Below are 19,167 nucleotides of genomic sequence, written 5' to 3'. Positions count from 1 at the left end.
TTTTCGCGACCTCGAGTCCTACAGTACGTCTCGGATGCCAGCTGCAGAAGCAGGCAAAAAAGAACGTCGACACAGCGGATACGCGTCTAGTTCGGCGCGCTTGATGGAAGGCTCTGTTGTGTTCCAAAGGCTAGCTTGGTACCGAATTGCTGGCCTCTATTATCGTACCAATCATTGACTTTGAAGCATAACCGACTTTTCTTCTGGCACATCTGCAATGCACTCATACCGGAAAAAAAAATCGCCCTATCCAGTACGGCTGGTTAATTTTCACTCGGCTTCCCGATGGTGTTGGGTGTGCTCTACCTCCGGTTCAGGCCTGGAGTCAACACGTCTTTGCGTCAGGCTCGGTCCGTCTTGCAGGGATTCTCTGGGTTTGTTTGAATCAATGCTCGGTGATTTCTTCGTGGCTCCGCCCACATTTAATAATTACTAGGTGAGTTTATCGATGCAAAAGTGATGTTTATTTTTGGACCATATTTATCTCTCGTCTTCTCACTACAAAGCTTACAACACTAGGGATTCTTCGTCATTGGGGTGCTGTCGATCGTGGTGATCGCTCATTAGAGCTTAGCCTTTTCTGGACCAACGAATTTGAGTAGCTTCTCTACATTGGCGGCCTTCATGACGTTACCCTTGATTTTGAGCTTTCCTGTCATGAATAACTTTTGAGCGCTTGCCTTCCCGTCTATAAGTTTGCGAAGCTGGACATCACCGATCTTAATCTTTATGTCGGCATTGTCTGCCACTTTGTCAGTCTTCTTCAACTTTCCTTCTGACTTGGCATCCAAAACCCAATATTGAGTCTCGCCCGTCTTCTTGTCATTAATTTCAAATGATACCAGCGAGTTCAACGACTTCAACGCCTCCTTTTTCAAGGACTCGTTTGACTCAAGAGCCTCTGATAGTTTTGTAAGTGATTTCGTAGATTTCGACATAAGCAAATGCTGTTCCAGGAACCCTTTTATATTTAGGGTTCCCCACACTAGTCAGCATGTGATATTATGATTATGAATACTTTGCCACGTTCATGCGAGCAAACCAGTTCAACGCAAGCATAGTTTTGCTTTCTCGTGACAAAGCTATTTCATTCCATAGCCACAAAAGTTGACACACACACAAGCGTTCAGAAAATGTATCAATTTTCTCTTGACAGCATGTAGTCTGGGTTGCAAATATTTTTGCTCCAGATCAGGCCCAATTTAATAATAAATAATTCTAGAATTTGAAGGCAAATTAATTTTTATTTCATCATGGGTATTTACAACCCTTCGGACTCAAATAACATCGAGTCTTTGGTCGCCAAAGAAGAGAAACCATTGAATACCTCCGCATTGAGCGCCATCAATGACTCTTTCGAGTCACTGCTATCTTCTGCAAACAATTTGACCTCTTCTTCTGTTTCCAATCTCCTTGATTGGTCTAGCAAGTATTTGGGAGATTCGGGCCACGACTTCCACGACAACCTCGTTAACGCTGTGGACCAAGTGTTCGACATGTTCCCGCTGTTTAACGAGTCTCCTTTTGGGTCTTTTGGTCGCCGGTTCAAGAATCAGGAGACTCCTTACGGTCTCTGGGCCTACCCGATTCCATCTGCCAAGTTATACGCAAGATGCCAGGAGATGAACGGTTTGTCTGTGTGGGATGCCAACGGGGCATGGAGATGTTTGTTCCCAAGGGCCAGCATTCCCGACGACTTTGGTTCGGCATTGGCAAGGGAAGACGTGGAGAACGACTCGTCTCACCAGAAAGGTTTGTTTTTCCAGCAATACACTGACTATCTCGGCTTCAAGGTTAAGATGACGGAACTTGCCAACAAGAAGCGCAAGGAAGAATGGGAGAAGTTCAAAGAAGAGCAGAAGTCAAAATGGGACTTCTATAAAGACGATAAGAAGTGGGGAGACAGTCCTAATTTTACAGGGTCAAGTACATCGACTACGATCCGCACGTTGGATGATGGCGACGTGGAAAAGGTTACTGTCATGAAACAGTTCTTTAGCGACGGATCCAGCACGGTCAAAGAAACAAAAGAGATTCTCAACAGTGCTGGTGAGCGCAAGACCATTGATGAGAACTGTCAGAAACTTCCAAATCAGAAGAAATCAGGCTGGTTTTGGGATAACGAGAAATGAATTGCTTAATTATACCATTTTTAGGATAGGCGTTGTGAATAGGTATTGAATACACTTAACTTTGTTAACCAAATGCCACGATGTTGCAGTAACTGACGATGAGCTCGTCACCCACGCGGAAAATATTATACAGATTCTCGAGTTCCTCGTCGGGATTGGGACTGACCGAGTTATTGAGGTAGCAGTACACTTTTTTGCCTAGCTTGAGTTCAAGAAATCGCAAGATGGAAGAAAATTTGGAGCTTTTACTGATCTTGAAAACGGCAGGGCTGACTTGGTCCACAGACCCTATTGACTTGAAGCGGATTTGTATTTTGGATTCGGTCGGTTTGGACACCGAGAGCACAGCCGAAGTGGTTTTTGCTGGCAGTTTAGAGAGCATCATACTCTGGTTGAGGGTAATCTTTGTTTTTTGCGGGTCATTCTTGATCGTTGTTTCGTCGTCAAGCACCTCTTCCTTAGTATCTGTTACCTGATTCTGTTCTTCAGCAATGGTCTGAGGTATGTCTGTCGTCCCTACTTTTATATTGAGCTCCATCAAGGAGCTCGCAAGATCTTTGTCGCTCATAAATAATAATTAATTACTCCAGATTATTAAAAATATAGATTATTCCCTATTCGCGTATGCATCTACCAGATTTTGAAAATGGGCCACTTCGTCCATTCCGGGTTTATTGGATTCTTCCAGTTCGCTCAGAATAGTAAAGACAAGCGAGAAATTGCTGTAAAGAAACAATTCTCTCTTCTTGGGTTCTAGTGTAGAGCTCATCTTCATTAGTGTGCTCTCGAACTCATTTCGAAGTCGGACAATGGAGTTAGTTAACGGTTCTGACGTCTCCTGCTCTATTAGATTTTGAGAAAGACTAATCAAGTTGAGCAGCACACGCCCAAAGTTCTGCGTGAGACCTAGTGGAATCATGGTGTTCTTATTGATGCTCTTGAGTATCACAGAGGATGATACGCTTTTCTTGATATTCATACAGCTTTGATCTATCAGATTTTGAAATCTTGGCCATAGAATGATTAGCTGATAGTTCAGGTAGTCTTCCATCACTGGTATGCGCCGATGCTGCAATTCGTATTCCAGCTGTTGAGTAAGACGAATAGCTATGAGCACCCCAAAGTAATCGTAGGTGTTAGATATAAGATACTTGGTGAAGCTGTGTCCGATTTGGTACACCGGGTTAAATATCGTCTTGAAGATCTCATCTAGTTGCTCACTCTTGGTCAGGTTGAAGAATTCGTTCATAAATAGGTACTCAACACAGACGTTGTCTAAAAGTGCAACATTGAAATTTCTGAACGCAGTTTCAAGCCAGTATTTTGCATTGTTAGTCTCGGCTATCTGAGCGGGCATGACCGTTTCATCAAATTTGCCCAAAGACTCGAGTCGTTTCGTCAAAGCGATCAAATACTCGCTGGGTGTAATTTCGTGTTTATGGTTAGAGTATCCAAAAAATGATCCGGCCCCAGAAGGGCCCCCCTCCTCATCGAGAGAGCCAAGCAAGATGTTCTTGTCCACCCTATGTATTCTCAGTCTTTCCAATGACGAAGTGTATTTGACAAAATTTTGATAGTAGTACCAACGCATGGTATGACAGTATGCCTGACAAAGATCATTACTCAATTTGAGATTCTTTTCCTGCAGAAAAGTGAAAATCTCCTTCACCTCGAGCATCTCGTTCTGGACCACCTGCGATGAAACAGTTTGTTTTCTCAGGGCCTTGATTTGCTTGATGAGGTAGTCTCTAATTCGTTCCACAACTTTCAGCTCCATAAGATCTAACAGATGCACGAGCTCTGAAACACACTTTGGCTTATTTTCGGAAGAGTACTTGCAGTAGATTTCCCTCTTTTCTGTTAGGAACGTTATGTTTTCAATCCACTTTTCGTCTATCTTGTCGTCTATTATGGAGTTAATAATGCCGGGAGGAATGATTAGATCGTTAATGACCGGAGTTAACCTTGTATCTAACTCCTGTTTGCTTTTTATCTGCGAGTTGAGCATGTCAGATCGTTTTTGGAGGAATTCCATTTCCTGCGATAGCTTGTTGATGTTGCGCTCAAAATTCTGGAGGTAGTCGAATAAAGGTTTCAGATACGTTCTGGTGTTTTTTATTTCCGACTGAAAGTTAGCAAACTTCTCGTAATTGACCTGGTAATCAAACTTTTCCAGCTGCGGATTCAATGTGCTCAGAAACCGATACTCCTGTAAGGTGTTGATTCCCTTACTGGCTCGCAATCCTTTTAAAAGTTCTTCAACTCCATCGTCGCCATCGTCGAGCTCTCCGCGAACATCGATCTCCCATTCCGGGTTCAATTTGCGTCGAAGCCACTCAAGCGCATCAGGGTCATCCTTAAAAGGCTGCGAATGCTTAGAGATTGATCTCCTGGAAATCTTGCGTGTCAGCGGCGGTGTGCTGGCCACACTTTCGGCAGGAAGCATGTCTAAGCGATAAATAGATTGGACTGATATTTTTTTTTTTGAAAGCAGGTTTCGCGAAAATTACTACCTATAGACAGTAAAGTACATCAGAAAAATGTACCAAGGCATACGGCTGTGGTTCGACGTGCCCTGAAACCACAAGCCCCCAGAAGCATAATAGCGTCAAGCAATGCACTGGATTAGGATTTCCAGTTCTCCGAGCTTATTGGGAGCGCAACATTTACCCCCGCACTATGACGTCAGACCCCACAGTCTCCAGGTTGAAAATTTCCAGACTGCAGCTTTGCGCTCGTCCATGCGGAAACAATGTATGTTGTTTTATCTGTGACCGCTAGCGTCAAAAGGCTACGATCGGAAGGGGAAAGAATATAAAGAAAATTCCATAAGCGTTACTTGGTTCAACGAAGATCTTGTCCCAAATGGATGAAGCCAGTTCGCAGTCCGTCAACCAGAGGCATCATACAAAACCAGCATCATTAGCATCAAATTCATTATTGCTACCGCCCATCTTGTCCTCATTCACGACACCGGTACAACCACCCTACAAGCCAAGCTTGACCTCCACTAATTATGCAGTCCGGGTTCCTTCGTTACCCACGCCCCATTCCTTAGACGCCAAGATCATACCGAATCCAATTGATCTCCGAGGGACAGCAGAGAGAAATTCCTCGCACGTAGGCCCAATCGCTCCGGCTCGTGTCCCGCGCAGTCTACCAGACGACGGAAAGGAGAAGATCAGGAAGCCACAGAAGGTGTCCAAACGATCCAGAAAGGGCTGTTTAACGTGTAGGTTCCGCAAGCGTAAGTGCTGCGAGACCAAGCCGGTTTGCACCGAGTGCAAGCGGTTAGGCATAAAGTGCTCCTGGATTACAAACGGCCTCGAAAACAAAAACAAGTCGAAGAAGAATCCTGACTTTCTTCGAAACGACGAATGCTACGACGACATATTCGGCGTCATCAAAGTTGTCCGAGGCAAGATAGACTACAAAATTGCAGACGGCTACTTTGTTGAAGGCAACAAACCCCCGGACGATGAGCTGTACAATACAGAGGCAGAGACACACGAAACGTGAATTATAACACTCTATTTGGTTTTCTTCTCTTCTTCGTCCTCCCGGATGGCAATGTCGGCAGCCTTGAAGTCCATGAAATAGTGCTTCAGCACCAACTCGATGATCCAACTGATTCCAAAGTCCAACAACATAGCAATAGTCAATTTAAATTTGAACAGGCCGCTCATCTTGACGAACTGCATTGCTTCGTTGAGCTCCGGCATGAACTCGGTACTTCCAGCAAAACACAAAAATGTAACTCCCAAGAGGCCGTAGTACATGCCTCTGTTGTCCTTGATGGATTGTCTGAACGGTGGTCCCTGGTAGTTGATCGTGAAGGTGGCAACCTGCTGCGACAGCTGGATCAAGAACATGGCAGTGTTGAGCAGAGATGGACTGAACTCTTTCTCCAGGTCAACCTGTGGCTCTCTTGGCTCAAGGATGTAAACCTCTTTGGTGATATAGATCAGAGAGATTAAGTGGATAGCAAACTGGCCAAGAATGGATCCCATGATGTAAATATTGAAAATTCCCGGTTGTGGTCTCTCTTTGGATAGCTTATCAAGAGACTTTCCTCTAGAGATCGACAAAAAGCACACACTCAACAGCAATCCAGAAACAGTGGCTTGCCCATCTCCAAACTTGATACCAGCAAGATACAGCACAGAAAGCGAATAGGCAGAAACTAAACAATTCAAAGCCAGGATCTTGTACATTTGGATTGTAGACACCAACGCACATCTTCCCTGTCTAATGATATGAACAACGGCCGAAACGTTTGCAAGTTTGGATGTGAATGGTGCAGCAACCGAAGCGTCTCCGAGCTTCAAAACTGGAGCCTCATTTTCGTCCTCTTCCTCTTTGAGGCCTGCCAGCAGCTGCTCTGCAAAGTTCGACTTCTGTGTAGCAGAACCGTTTGCATTTGCACCTGATGGAATAGGCTGCCTGTTCGCAATCTCAACAGCTTGCCTCATTTCCGGTGTGATGGTGTGTCCTTGTTTCTCCATTGTTGCCAGGTAATGAGGATTCAATGGCCCTGGAGGATACAGGTGGGCAATTGGGGCAGGGACTTTTGGAGGTGGGTTTCCCCATCTCTTCATGATGTCGCACTGTTTCTCGTAAACTTTCTGCAAATTCTCGATCTTCTTGTTTTCCTGAATTTTCTTCAATCCTTCTTCAGTACCGTTTAATAAAGCAACACCAACGTGGGCCTGTTTTAATGCACCAACGTCGTTCGTACCGTCACCGCACATGAGTGTCTTGTAACCCAAGTTCTTGTAAGAATTCAAAATAAACTCCTTTTGCGATGGCGAGACTCTAGAGTAGACCCAGGTATATCTGATCAGCTTTTCAAGTTGAGGGTGCTCCATCAGTTTAGACAGGGCATAGCCTGTGATACAGATATCGTTCTTCTGCAAGAACTTGATATCGAACTCCTGGTTTGGGTTGAAAGGAATGATTCTGGTCTCGTCAACATTTCTCCATGCCAGCTCTGAATCTCCAGAATAATGTGTTTCAGGAAGGTCCAAAATAAGCACATCTTTTGTCACGATAGCCACCTCCTTGGCAACATGGCACGCAGTCAATGGGTTGTCACCTGTGATCATGACACATCTATGACTGGACTCGTTAAGCATCTGAATCGTCGAGATAGCATCATCTTTCAGAGGACAGTGGAAAACAATAAAGCCAGCAAACTTCAGTCCACTTTCAACAGAATGTCTCTCGAGACCGTCGATGTTTTTGTCAGAGCTGAGGTATTTGTACCCCAATGCCAAAACTCTGGATCCGGAACGGGTGAACGATTTATACACTTCTTCGTAATTGGAAGGAGCGTCCACGAGCATTTCCTTGATTGTCTCAGGAGCACCTTTACAGCTGACGAGTATCTGATTACCAACCTTCGAGATGGAGGACGATCTCTTAAGTGCAGAAGAAAACTGGAATCTTCTCAAAATTTTGATGACTCTCTTGTGGCCCTCGATGGTATTTTTGGTTTTCGAGGAGAGTTTCCAGTTGGAGGCCTTGAGTGTCTCTTTTTCCATCGGATCACCAACGATTTCTCCGTCATCGAGCCTGACCAAAGCGTGAGCAGAACCAAGAACATCCAGAGTCACAGACGGAACATCAGGGTCTTCCGGCTTGAATAGTCTTCTAATGTCTGAGGAATCAAAACCAGCCAATCCCTCAAAGTTGAGGTCTTCTGCGGTCAAAGTACCAGTCTTATCAAAACAACAGACATCGATTCTGCCGGCCAGAGGAATTCTAAACGGCTCAGTGCAGTAAATGTAGAATTTTCCAAGAGCAGCCAGAGATTGATTAACGGCCATAGTCAGCTCCATAGGAAGTTCTGGAGGAACAACAGATGTCAGCACAATGATACAGTCGAGAATCAGCTTAGACTGAATCCTTCCCATCTTGGTTCCCTCAACCCACACGTACCACGAGGCAATGATTGCAAACACGAGCAAGAAGAGAATGAAGAAAAATGCTTCCTTGTTTGCCACAGACATTCTCTCGCTGGAGAAAATCATCACTCTAACAAGAGAACCCTGTGTGGTTTCAAACCCGGTCTTCGCAACCAAAGCCAAAGCACCGTTATCAGGAGCCAGTTTAATCAAGGGTTTTTCTGGAGAAGTCACTTGCAAGCAAGATGTTCCGCCATGCAACAGGGCATTCTTGTCCAGTCCATCAGGCTGGTACAAATCAGTCTCCTCTCTAAGCTTGATAGACTCCTTCAAAAGCGGAGTCGATTCTCCAGAAAGCATGGCTTCATTAACGATGCAGGATCCGTCAAGAAGCACCAAATCACAAGGAATGGAAAGGTCTTCGTGAGGGGTTCTTGTCACGGAGACAATATCACCAGGAAGCAAGTCCTCTGTGGAGATCTTGGACCATTTCTCATCTCTATAGCAGTAGATGTCGTACGGTTTGATTCCCATGCTCTGGAACTCGGTCATGGTACTCTTTCTCTGGTAAACACTCGTGCTCTCAAAACTGACGAGCATGAATAAGGAGAATAACGACAAGTACCACATGTCATCCATCAACCACAAGGCGATAGAAAATAGCTGAAACACGAAAAACGGAGCCAGCGCGTGCTCGATGAACAGCTCGATGAACGTTGGGATCGGGATGTCGAACTTGTTCTGGCCGTACAAATTTCGAAGGCCTGTTAGTTGATCGCTCTTAAGGCCCCTGGATTGTTTCAGGCGACGAATGGTGAGCTTCTCATCGTCGATGGCAAAGATTGGAGGTGAGAATTTCGAGAGCTCGCTGTTCCAAAAGTACTTCCTTTTCTGGTAAAGGAAGGATAGCAGCTGTGTCTTAGGGTCAAACTTGATTTCGGAAATCTCACTGATACCAAAGCTTGGTTTTGCCCTTATAAAAATATGCGACGCCTCGTCCAGAGAATCAACTCTAATATACTTGAAATTAACGTTCACGTCCAAGTTCCATCTAGGAAGCAGCCAAACCAGCGCATGGATCGACACCAAAGTTAATGTGTAGACAAATGTCCACTCTCTGCCAACAAAGTACTTATCGTAGTGGTTGGCGTAGAGATTATAATACACTGGGTAGATTGCCAAGAAAGGAAGCACATATGGTTTGAGTACCAATGGCTTGCGCTTGAGCAGCTGTGACGACTCAATAGTGTCACTGTTGATCAGGTCCTGGGTCATGGTGTAAGATAAAAAAGGTGGAAATTTTCAGATAGTGCGGCCGGGTAAAGACAAGACGAAAGATGGAAGTAGCTTTACATTTACGGTTGGATTTCATTAGCCGACAGTCCATCGTTCTTGCGACATGGCGAACCTTGTACCATCGGCCCGCCGTGAAGATGTGGCCGTCATTTGCTCACAAGCCCATCCCCGGTCGGTCGTATATATTTGCGGCTGTGCAAGACGCGTATGGAAAATGCTGATCTGATTGATTTTTTCTACACCATGAACTATCCTTTGGATTTGGAACTTCCTTGGTAAGTACTGACAGGACTCAATCTAACAGCTAGGGTGGAAAAATACAGGCCTACTAAGCTGGACGATGTGGTGGGCAACAAGGAAACCGTAGAATCTCTAAAGAGAATTGCAGAGGAGGGAAACATGCCTCATCTAATCATATCGGGTCTGCCTGGTATCGGAAAGACTACCTCTGTGTTGTGCCTCGCACATGAGCTTCTTGGAGATCAGTTTCGCGACGCTGTGCTGGAATTGAACGCGTCTGATGATCGTGGTATTGAAGTGGTCCGCAATAAAATCAAACAGTTCGCTCAGAAAAAAGTCCAACTTCCACCAGGAAGACACAAAATTGTGATTCTGGACGAGGCAGACTCAATGACTCCTGGAGCACAGCAAGCTCTCCGGCGCACCATGGAAATTTATTCCAATACCACCCGTTTTGCATTTGCTTGTAACCAATCAAGCAAGATCATTGAGCCATTGCAAAGTAGATGTGCCATTCTACGTTACAATAAGCTCGAAGACGAGGAGATATTAAGAAATCTACTGCACATAATAAAGCAGGAAAAGATTGAATACACCAATGACGGTCTGGAAGCACTAATATTTACGGCTGAAGGTGATATGAGACAAGCAATCAATAATCTACAGAGTACATTCTACGGCTTCAATTTCGTGAACTCGGAAAATGTTTACCGAATTGTCGACTCTCCGCATCCTCTAGTGATCTCCAAAATGCTCAGGAGCTGTATTCGGGGCGATTTTGAAGGCAGTCTCGACATTCTACGGTCGCTGTGGGCAAAAGGGTATTCCGCGATCGATATTGTCAGCACTAGTTTTAAAGTTCTCAAGTCCATGTACGACATTGAAGAGGATAAACGGTTGGAGGTGATTCGTATCGTTGGTTTTACCCACATGCGTGTTCTGGAAGGAGTTTCTACCTACCTACAGTTGAGTTGCATGCTGGCCAAAATTTTGGAGCTGAATAAGGAACTGAAAATAGATGCCTGAATAATAAATTTAAAGATTTGTGTTTTTTATTTCCCTTTGAGTTTTTTTTTCGCGTCATGACATCTTCTGATTATACCACCCCTTTTCTTGTTCGATTATTTCGATCTTTGGACACTTTGGTAGCGCTCCATTACAGTACGAACTACCTTTCATCACTAGTGCGCTTTTCAACGGTATCGAAGAAGGTATTGAACCTCAATCAGGAGGTACTCTGCATGATCAAGTCAATATATCCCGAGTCATATGACATTGCCAGAGCAGGAGACGATATCACAATCGATGTTTTCTGTAACGATTCTGCACGTAGATCCGAGGAACGCGTCCAACTCATCCAAAAAATTGAAAAGCGCCAGCAAATCTTCAGATCCAAGCTGGAGGAGTGGACCGCGAAAGGGTGCCCCGTTACATTTAAGTTAGAGTCAGAGCAAAAGCATCAAACATCGCCGAAGAAAGTCGGCAAAATCACCAAGCCCAAGAATTCTCGCACGAAATACGAATTTCATGAAAAGCATCTTCTATCTGACCTGCCACTTTTAGAGCGCATTAAATTGAAGCAGGCTTCAAAAAAGGTGAACATACTCCGCGATCAGAAACAGGATGCACTTGACTCCAAAATGGTTCCAATCTACAATGTGATCTATGAACAATCGCCTAAGTTCGAAAATTCCAAAACCGTCAGTTTGAGCGTGACTCGTCTTCAACAGCTGGTCAGAGACTCCATGACACTACCGGTTTCCGAGAGTGATGTGCGCAAAGTATTGCATCAGCTGGCCAAAAAACTCGGACTGCGGGTGACAGTCATTGGAGAGACCCAGGTTTTGAAAATCCCAAAGCTAAATAGGAATGAGGATCTCGCCAAGTTGGGCAGCTACCAAACTGAAGTTGAATAAAACCACTTGGACTTCTGATGCATCCTTGCACCATAACTCAAGGGTCTCTATTGTTCTTCTGGAAATTTCTGCCTGAGTAGTGGGCAAGGCACTACCGGGAAAAAATGACGGCGAAAGAATGAAAAAAACTGGAAAATTAATTTATATATCTTTGTTTTGCCCCTGTGGATTTTGAACACCAGGACAATTCAATAAGTGGGTAGCAAGTGCTAGTAATTGGAAAGATGTTGGCAAACATTGCTAGAAACGTGAGAAGTGTGAGTATTGAACATAGAATTATTGTTTGTCCGCTAACTTCTCAGTCTTCTCTCAGACAGCTGAGATACAACTCCACCAAGGTGACCGGTTCCGTGATCGGTATCGATTTGGGAACCACCAATTCTGCTGTTGCTGTGATGGAGGGAAAGACTCCAAGAATCATCGAGAACGCCGAGGGTTCCAGAACTACTCCGTCTGTCGTTGCCTTCACCAAGGACGGTGAGAGATTGGTCGGTATTCCAGCCAAGAGACAGGCTGTGGTCAACCCAGAGAACACCTTGTTTGCCACAAAGAGACTGATCGGTAGAAGATTTGAGGATCAAGAGGTGCAAAGAGACTTGAATCAAGTTCCATACAAGATCGTCAAGCACACTAATGGTGACGCTTGGGTTGAGGCCAGAGGCCAGAAATACTCCCCAGCTCAAATCGGAGGTTTCATTCTCAACAAGATGAAAGAGACTGCCGAGGCCTACCTTGGTAAACCTGTCAAGAACGCTGTCGTGACTGTTCCAGCATACTTCAACGACGCTCAAAGACAAGCCACCAAGGACGCAGGTGCTATTGTTGGTTTGAACGTTGCCAGAGTTGTCAACGAACCTACTGCTGCTGCTTTGGCTTACGGTTTGGAGAAGACTGACACCAACGTCGTCGCCGTGTTCGACTTGGGTGGAGGTACCTTCGATATCTCCATCTTGGACATTGACAACGGTGTCTTTGAGGTCAAGTCCACCAATGGTGACACTCACTTGGGTGGTGAGGACTTTGACATTGCTTTGGTTAGATACATCGTCGACGCTTTCAAGAAGGAGTCCGGTATCGACCTTCAAAACGACAGAATGGCCATTCAAAGAATCAGAGAAGCTGCTGAGAAGGCCAAGATTGAGCTGTCCTCTACTCTTTCTACTGAGATCAACCTTCCTTTCATCACTGCTGACGCTTCCGGTCCAAAGCACATCAATTTGAAGATGTCTAGATCTCAACTTGAACAACTGGTTGAGCCACTGATCAAGAAGACTGTCGAGCCGGTCAAGAAGGCTCTGAAGGATGCTGGGCTCTCTACCTCTCAAATCTCCGAGGTTATCCTTGTTGGTGGTATGACCAGAATGCCAAAGGTTGTCGAGACCGTCAAGTCTTTGTTTGGTAAGGAGCCATCTAAGGCTGTCAACCCAGATGAAGCTGTTGCCATTGGTGCCGCTATTCAAGGTGCTGTGTTGTCTGGTGAGGTTAAGGATGTCTTGCTTTTGGACGTTACTCCATTGTCTCTCGGTATTGAGACTCTGGGTGGTGTCTTCACTAGATTGATCCCAAGAAACACTACTGTTCCAACCAAGAAGTCCCAGATTTTCTCCACTGCTGCTTCTGGTCAAACGTCTGTTGAAATCAGAGTGTTCCAAGGTGAGAGAGAACTCGTCAGAGACAACAAATTGATTGGCAACTTCACTCTTTCAGGTATTCCACCAGCACCAAAGGGTGTTCCACAAATTGAAGTCACTTTCGACATTGATGCTGACGGAATCATCAATGTTTCTGCCAAGGACAAGGCATCTGGAAAGGACAACTCCATCACTGTTGCCGGTTCTTCCGGATTGTCTGAGGCTGAGATCGAGAAGATGGTTAACGAGGCCGAGAAGTTCAAGGAGCAGGACAGAGCTAGAAAGGAGGCAATTGAGCAAGTCAACAGAGCTGACCAACTCTGTGCCGACACTGAGAAGTCTCTTGAGGAGTTCAAGGAGAAGCTGGATGCTACTGAGGTCGAGAACATCAACAAGAAGATCGCTGAGTTGAGAGAGATCATCGTGAAGGTCAACGGTGGTGAGACTGTTGAGGCCGACGAAATCAAGACCAAGTACGAAGAGTTGCAAGCTGACTCGTTGAAACTCTTTGAGAAGCTGTACAAGGACGGTAACGCTTCCAGCTCCGAGTCTTCTGGTGAGCAAAAATAAAGTTGTTTATAGTTGACTAATTTGTATATACGGGAGTTATTAAAGAATATTGTATGAAAATAATTTAATAAATAGTAACCTCTATAATGTTTAAGTTGAACCCCTTAAGCAAATTGATATTTTTAAGCATTCTTATAGCAATAGGGTTTCTCAATATTGTGCTCAGCTGCGCATTGTATGATAATTGGCTTCCACTTATCGATGTTGCCATTTTCCTTATTGCTCCGCTGCCCAACGCTTTAGCACAGTCCCTGTCAAGCGCATACGAGGCTGATTTTCTCTCGGATTCCCACGAGGAGATACCAATTAAGGAGTTCTTCAAATTCATGACGGGATTTCTTGTTATCAGCGGGATAATCTTCCCCATTATCCTTTTCCATTGCCATCTGATCACGCATTGGAGTTTAATTTTAAGTGTCGCGGGAGGTTTCATCATATATCTCAGCATCGTGCTCTTTATCGTGGGTTTCAAAGAGGAACCAGATGAGTATGATTTCTGAGTTTATTTCTGCAAGTCAACTATACAAACCTTGCCCGATTTCGGACCACCATACAAAATCGCCCATTTTGTCCCCTTGGACGCCTCCTTCGAAAGTGCATTGTATATATTAGCCACAAACGAGCGGGGCGTCGAGCTGGAGACTCCGCCAACTTTCCGTTTCCATTCGTCTGGCTGGTTCAGCGACGTGATACTAATCATCGCAAGCACTTCGTCCCTCGCTTCAATGGTGAAGATAGGAGAACTTTCCAGGACTCGGATCAGAGACTCTGCGGACTCGGCCGCTTGATCCACAATCGCCCATTTCTCCTTCTTGTTATTTTTCTTGTTGGCTCCCGTTGCGTTATTAGGAACAACCACAACTCGTTGACGGTTGTCTGCAAGTGCCTCGGCGTCCTGCAACACATCCTTGGTATCGACCTCAATCTCTTTTGGCTGCTCGCCTTTTAACAACGACACGAGATCGTGCAAGTCAACTTCGATATCAACTTTTGCCTCCAAATTCTTGAGTCGCAATGGTTTATATTTGTTGCTCTTTGAGTTTCCCTTAAGTGTCTCCATATTTGTCTGAGCCTTCACCACAAGCAACCATTTCACATTCGATTCGACTGCCTGATTTACCATGTCGTCGATGGTGACCGAATTGTTCACCAGGTCTGCGCTGATATCGTTCGACCAGAGTACCTGCAACAGAAAAGGCGCAATTTCTTTCAGGATACCAGTAGAGAAAAATCCAATAAGAACGTCACATTTCTTGGTCTGCCAAACAACCTTCAGGTTCTCCTTCTGAAACTTGCGCTTCGTGTCCTTACGGTTGTTGAACATGTCCTGATACCGTTTCATCGAGTTGAAAAGGAAATCCCAAGCCAAACGGAGCCCCACGGCTCTTGGGAGGTCACGGGGCGACTTGTTGCGAGCCAATGTGCTAATTAGTTCGTCGTAACGTCCGCCAGCGCATATGATGGATTTGAACTTGTCCTCGTATACTGCCGTAAACATGATTCCCCCTTTATAGAACGCAGAGTTATAGCCGCTAAATGGTCTAATTTCGATGTTGAGCTCCACATTAAACCATTCCAAGTAGTTCATGATCTTCGAGATATAATTTAAGGAATTATCCACCTTCCCTAGATGCGGGCTATCCATCATGAGCTTGTGTAGCTTTGACCTCACTTGTCCAATTGGGAGTCCGAAATCGAACTGCACAAGTTCGTTCAAGATTGTGGATGACATGTTGAGATCCTGCTTCAAGATAGCTTTCACCTCCTTGATAGTCTTTCCAAAACCAACTTCGGCAAGGATTCGGCTGACAATAACTCTCTGCGGTCTTTCTATGCCACAGTATTCTAGGATTGTATCTAGCAAGTTGCAATGGTTCAATATGATTTTCACGTTGCTCTGCTTCAGGAACGGCAAAATAGCTATGATTTCACTCATCACTTTAATGCACTCCGCATCATAGAAGGGTAGCAGCTCTGCCGAATCATTCGGGCGAGAAACAATATCGAAGTCAATTTCCTTGAACTTGCTTGGGCCAGATCCTTCATCTTTGTCTATCGAGCGATATACATCTTCAATTCTGAAAAACTTGTGAATTGACAGCGGCCTGCGTCCAAGAAGTCTAGCCATAGGAAGCGTTAAATCATATGGAAGCTGAAGAACTGATCCAGCCTTGTCCAGTACCTCGTAAACCTTGTACGTCGAATCATACAGAGGATTCTTAGGAAATAGCAAAGCAGTATGGTCAACAAACTCAATGCCACCATGTCTCATGAATATCTTGGAGATCTCTTGAACTATTTTGGAGTGCAAAAGATAGTCTGCTGTTCCGTACGATTTTTCAACGTCCCCAAACAAAAGGTCACGCACGTAACTATAAGGTTGGGAGAATAAAATGCTTCTAGCCTGATGGTGCCACGAGGAAGAAGGATCAATCAGCGCATTTAAAGCTTCCTTCATTAAATCGTCTTGCTGTTCAACCCTGATCAGTCCGCTTTGAAGCAACTGTCGAGCCGATGGTCTTCTTTCGACGTTATGGTCGAGTAACATCTTTATGATTTTTTTCTCGGTTGCCAAACGTTCGTTATCAAAATCCTCCGGGAATACAATTTCGGGAGCTCTCAGATTACTGATCACGGTATATCGCTCCATAGAAGTACCCAGGTGGTACACCATCTCAAAGAAAATTACACCCAATGAATAGAGATCAACTTTTTCGTTGTATGCTCCAGAGCCATTCATGACCTCAACAGCGACGTACAACCTTGTGCCAATGTCTGAGGTAAGATCTTCCCCACTTTCTGAGACGTCTAAAACTTTCCTGTTTGTTGATGGAAGATAATGAACGTTCTTCGCAAGACCAAAGTCTCCAACCTTGACGTTTTGGTTTTCATCAATGAAAATATTCATTGGCTTCAAATCCCGATGAATAATACCCTGGGAATGAATATGGCTAAGAGCTTCAAGTATCTGGCGCATAATCCTCCAATAAAAGACAGGGTCTTTGTACAAACCTTGGCGAATGAGATCAAATAGGGTACGATTTTCACAGTACTCCATCTGAATGAACAAAACGGATCTTTTTTTCGAAACAGGCAATCTTTGTTCTACTGCGTTGTCTTTTTCCTCTTCACTTTCGGTTCCAAAAGTGAATGCCTTCTCCTCTTCAGGATCAGACTCTTCATCCTCGCTGATGTTAAATTCCAATTCAGGATTCACAGAGGACGAAATAAAATCAGTGTAGGTTTGGCTCCCTGTTCTTGTATATTCAGATGTGGCATCCGCCTCGGTCTCAAACTCTTCTTCATCATCTTCAGAGTCTGAAAATACAGCACCATAACTCAAATCGTCCTCTAGCCAGGCTGCATAATAGCGAACGACATACTGGTGGTTGAGTCTAGCCAGCAACATCACTTCGTTAAGAATTTTGGCCAGTTTATCTTCGGTGTGCCTGATTTTCTTTATTGCGTAAAACCTGCCATCTAACTTGTTTCGGACTTTGACAACCTCACCAAATCCCCCTTTGCCCAAGCTTCCAACCTCTTCAAAATCTTGGACGTATCTGGAGTAGGATTTGAATTCATGAGCAGTAACACTGTTGAAAGAATCTCTTTTGGGCCTATTTTTAGGGGCTGAAAGCAATGGTGCATCTGAGATATCAGAAAATCCGTTGATTTGAGCAGAACTCCGCTTGTCAACAAAGTCAGATCCTATCGACAGTGCAGGAACTGTATTGAGATTGAGCCGCAGAAAACGACATGGTAGTAGCTCCAAAGGATCTGGACGCTTGCGGGTGCGAACATCAAATATAGCTTTGAGAAAATCGGCGATCGGCTCCTCCAACTCTGTATGATTAGCTAAGAGGTCTGACGGACTTTCAAAGTCATAAATCACGTCAAAACCTAACACAAGCTGGACGAAAATCACCCCCAGGTCCCAGACATCCGTTTTGCGCTGCGGTTTGTCGAATAGAGAAGATCCATTCTTTTTCCGTTCGGGAGCTATCCATCCAGGAGCATCAAACGGCAGCACATCGTCATACTGCCCCTGATTTGGGTAGCTTGACACCATGTTCAGAATGGTGTAACCATAGCATACGTTAGCAAGCTTGACCTGGCTCTGCCCCATGGATGATGGACAGACTTGAATAGCATCCAAGTTGAGGCATTTGTGAATCATTCCTTGTTTGTGTAGGTACTCCAAACTTTCTAGGAGCTGGATTATCCACTCGCGGGCGGTATTAATATTGATGAATGATATCTTACTCAAAAGATTTGCCAGCGTATCATTGTAGCTGGTCAATATGGCAATTTTCCAAACGTCAAATCTTTCCTCGTCCATAGACACCTTCTTGGAAACTTTTTTGGCGGCGGAATTTTGAAGCGAGACATCCCCACTAGATGTCATTTCGAACTTTTCAATGTTAAAAGCGAAGACGCGGTCAATGTTGTCATGTCGTAGATTCGTAACAGCCTGGAGCTCTTTTTCAAGAGAAAAAATCAGTTTCTTGCCTTGACTGGACCTCCAGAAAGGATTGGAGAGATCTATTTCTGTGAACAGGAACTGAAGTTTGTTCTTGCCCTTGGTAAGGTCCTGTATCAGACCGTACGCCGGAGAATCTTTATGGATATGAGGTTTTACCAAATACTGCTGGCTGCAGTCTTTAAGTAGTCCAATAGGTTCAATTGGCACAAACCCAGATACTGCTCGAAAATTAAGCTTGTAGTAGTCCAAATGCGTTTCAATTGTCTTGTCAAAAACAAATATTCGCTCGTCCATGGAGCTATGCACGGCAGATTCCAAGCTTAAAATGTTTTCTTTGAGCGTTGGCGAGGAAGTCTGCGCTTCGGATACGCTCTTATTGGATCTTCGTTTCAATTCGGTGGCCACCATCTGGTCTAGTAATTCCTGCTCCTTTTCTCTCTCGAGTTCAATCTTTTGTCGCTGTTCCTTCTCTTGCTGTTCCATGAGCTCTTTTTCCTTTTCAAGTCTACGGAGTCTTTCCTCTTCCAACGTACCTGTTCGGGCCCTCGTTTGGAACTCGTTCAAATGGTCCAATATGCACGTCGTGACAGAATAAACCATAGGACCGCCTTTCTCTTGCTTCATAATCTTATCGATTTCTGTACGCAGAAACGAGAGCTGAGAGCTGAGAATATTCTGGGAGCGTCCAAAGGACACTAATGGAAGCGTCTGCGGGTATGTGGCTGTGAATTCGATCTTGAGCACTAGTGTCAATATGGGGTCGCTATTAGTATCTGAACGAAGCGTAATTTCGAATTTAGGACAGGGCTTTTGGCTCCAGGCGCTCTGCTGCGGTGTCTTGTCTTCAAGGTCGTCCGCATAGATAGCTTTGAGAACCTCGAGCTCCTCAATCTGTGTGTCATAGTACTCGTTCATAGGGTTATCGCCCTTACCCGGCACACAAATTTTTCGACAGCAAAAAAATAAAATAACCTAAATATGTCGTCAGACAAG

General features: G+C 44.7%; 9 protein-coding genes across 9 annotated transcripts; 4 read left to right on the top strand and 5 right to left on the bottom strand.

Annotated features, from left to right (window-relative positions):
* Window positions 1-448: 448 nt before the first annotated feature.
* Window positions 449-1,155, bottom strand: OGAPODRAFT_15499 (uncharacterized protein). Its single transcript, XM_018353772.1, has one exon. The coding sequence runs from the start codon at window positions 936-938 to the stop codon at window positions 564-566; it is 375 nt and encodes a 124-aa protein (XP_018211875.1). The 5' UTR covers window positions 939-1,155; the 3' UTR covers window positions 449-563.
* A 98-nt stretch (window positions 1,156-1,253) lies between these two features.
* OGAPODRAFT_92381 (uncharacterized protein) lies at window positions 1,254-2,700 on the top strand (the record flags this gene model as incomplete). The annotated part of the gene is made up of 1 exon (XM_018357148.1): window positions 1,254-2,700. One exon carries the CDS (start codon window positions 1,254-1,256, stop codon window positions 2,130-2,132), a length of 879 nt encoding a protein of 292 aa, XP_018211873.1. The 3' UTR covers window positions 2,133-2,700.
* OGAPODRAFT_75054 (uncharacterized protein) lies at window positions 1,265-2,700 on the bottom strand (the record flags this gene model as incomplete). Its single annotated transcript, XM_018355966.1, has 1 exon — window positions 1,265-2,700. One exon carries the CDS (start codon window positions 2,698-2,700, stop codon window positions 2,197-2,199), a length of 504 nt encoding a protein of 167 aa, XP_018211874.1. The 3' UTR covers window positions 1,265-2,196.
* A 20-nt stretch (window positions 2,701-2,720) lies between these two features.
* OGAPODRAFT_15498 (uncharacterized protein) lies at window positions 2,721-4,603 on the bottom strand. Its single transcript, XM_018353771.1, has one exon. The coding sequence runs from the start codon at window positions 4,576-4,578 to the stop codon at window positions 2,740-2,742; it is 1,839 nt and encodes a 612-aa protein (XP_018211872.1). The 5' UTR covers window positions 4,579-4,603; the 3' UTR covers window positions 2,721-2,739.
* A 341-nt stretch (window positions 4,604-4,944) lies between these two features.
* Window positions 4,945-9,484, bottom strand: OGAPODRAFT_81398 (uncharacterized protein; the record flags this gene model as incomplete). The annotated part of the gene is made up of 2 exons (XM_018356520.1): window positions 4,945-9,304; window positions 9,419-9,484. The coding sequence occupies 2 exons, from the start codon at window positions 9,482-9,484 to the stop codon at window positions 5,663-5,665; spliced, it is 3,708 nt and encodes a 1,235-aa protein (XP_018211871.1). The 3' UTR covers window positions 4,945-5,662.
* Window positions 9,485-9,577: 93 nt separating this feature from the next.
* On the top strand, window positions 9,578-10,600 carry OGAPODRAFT_81397 (uncharacterized protein; the record flags this gene model as incomplete). The annotated part of the gene is made up of 2 exons (XM_018356519.1): window positions 9,578-9,609; window positions 9,643-10,600. 2 exons carry the CDS (start codon window positions 9,578-9,580, stop codon window positions 10,598-10,600), a joined length of 990 nt encoding a protein of 329 aa, XP_018211870.1.
* Window positions 10,601-10,625: 25 nt separating this feature from the next.
* On the top strand, window positions 10,626-11,589 carry OGAPODRAFT_81396 (uncharacterized protein). Its single transcript, XM_018356518.1, has one exon. It carries the CDS (start codon window positions 10,657-10,659, stop codon window positions 11,488-11,490), a length of 834 nt encoding a protein of 277 aa, XP_018211869.1. The 5' UTR covers window positions 10,626-10,656; the 3' UTR covers window positions 11,491-11,589.
* A 70-nt stretch (window positions 11,590-11,659) lies between these two features.
* On the top strand, window positions 11,660-13,714 carry OGAPODRAFT_15495 (mitochondrial matrix ATPase). Its single transcript, XM_018353770.1, has 2 exons — window positions 11,660-11,747; window positions 11,793-13,714. The coding sequence occupies exons 1-2, from the start codon at window positions 11,715-11,717 to the stop codon at window positions 13,689-13,691; spliced, it is 1,932 nt and encodes a 643-aa protein (XP_018211868.1). The 5' UTR covers window positions 11,660-11,714; the 3' UTR covers window positions 13,692-13,714.
* A 146-nt stretch (window positions 13,715-13,860) lies between these two features.
* OGAPODRAFT_97475 (uncharacterized protein) lies at window positions 13,861-19,089 on the bottom strand (the record flags this gene model as incomplete). Its single annotated transcript, XM_018357956.1, has 2 exons — window positions 13,861-18,021; window positions 18,079-19,089. The coding sequence occupies 2 exons, from the start codon at window positions 19,087-19,089 to the stop codon at window positions 14,194-14,196; spliced, it is 4,839 nt and encodes a 1,612-aa protein (XP_018211867.1). The 3' UTR covers window positions 13,861-14,193.
* Window positions 19,090-19,167: the final 78 nt, after the last annotated feature.

The sequence above is a fragment of the Ogataea polymorpha genome (assembly GCF_001664045.1).
Source record: "Ogataea polymorpha strain NCYC 495 leu1.1 chromosome Unknown OGAPOscaffold_2, whole genome shotgun sequence".
Classification (NCBI taxonomy): Eukaryota; Fungi; Ascomycota; class Pichiomycetes; order Pichiales; family Pichiaceae; genus Ogataea; species Ogataea polymorpha.
The sequence above is the reverse complement of the archived record's forward strand: the minus strand, read 5'-3'. Positions and strand labels throughout refer to the sequence as shown.

Excerpts from the sequence above, each read along its gene's own strand:
- OGAPODRAFT_15495 (XM_018353770.1), top strand. The coding sequence starts at position 11,715 with ATGTTGGCAAACATTGCTAGAAACGTGAGAAGT. Across the intron at positions 11,748-11,792 it reads TTGCTAGAAACGTGAGAAGT|TCTTCTCTCAGACAGCTGAG; the intron begins GTGAGTATTGAA and ends CTAACTTCTCAG.
- OGAPODRAFT_15499 (XM_018353772.1), bottom strand. The coding sequence starts at position 938 with ATGTCGAAATCTACGAAATCACTTACAAAACTATCAGAGGCTCTTGAG.
- OGAPODRAFT_81396 (XM_018356518.1), top strand. The coding sequence starts at position 10,657 with ATGACATCTTCTGATTATACCACCCCTTTTCTTGTTCGATTATTTCGA.
- OGAPODRAFT_15498 (XM_018353771.1), bottom strand. The coding sequence starts at position 4,578 with ATGCTTCCTGCCGAAAGTGTGGCCAGCACACCGCCGCTGACACGCAAG.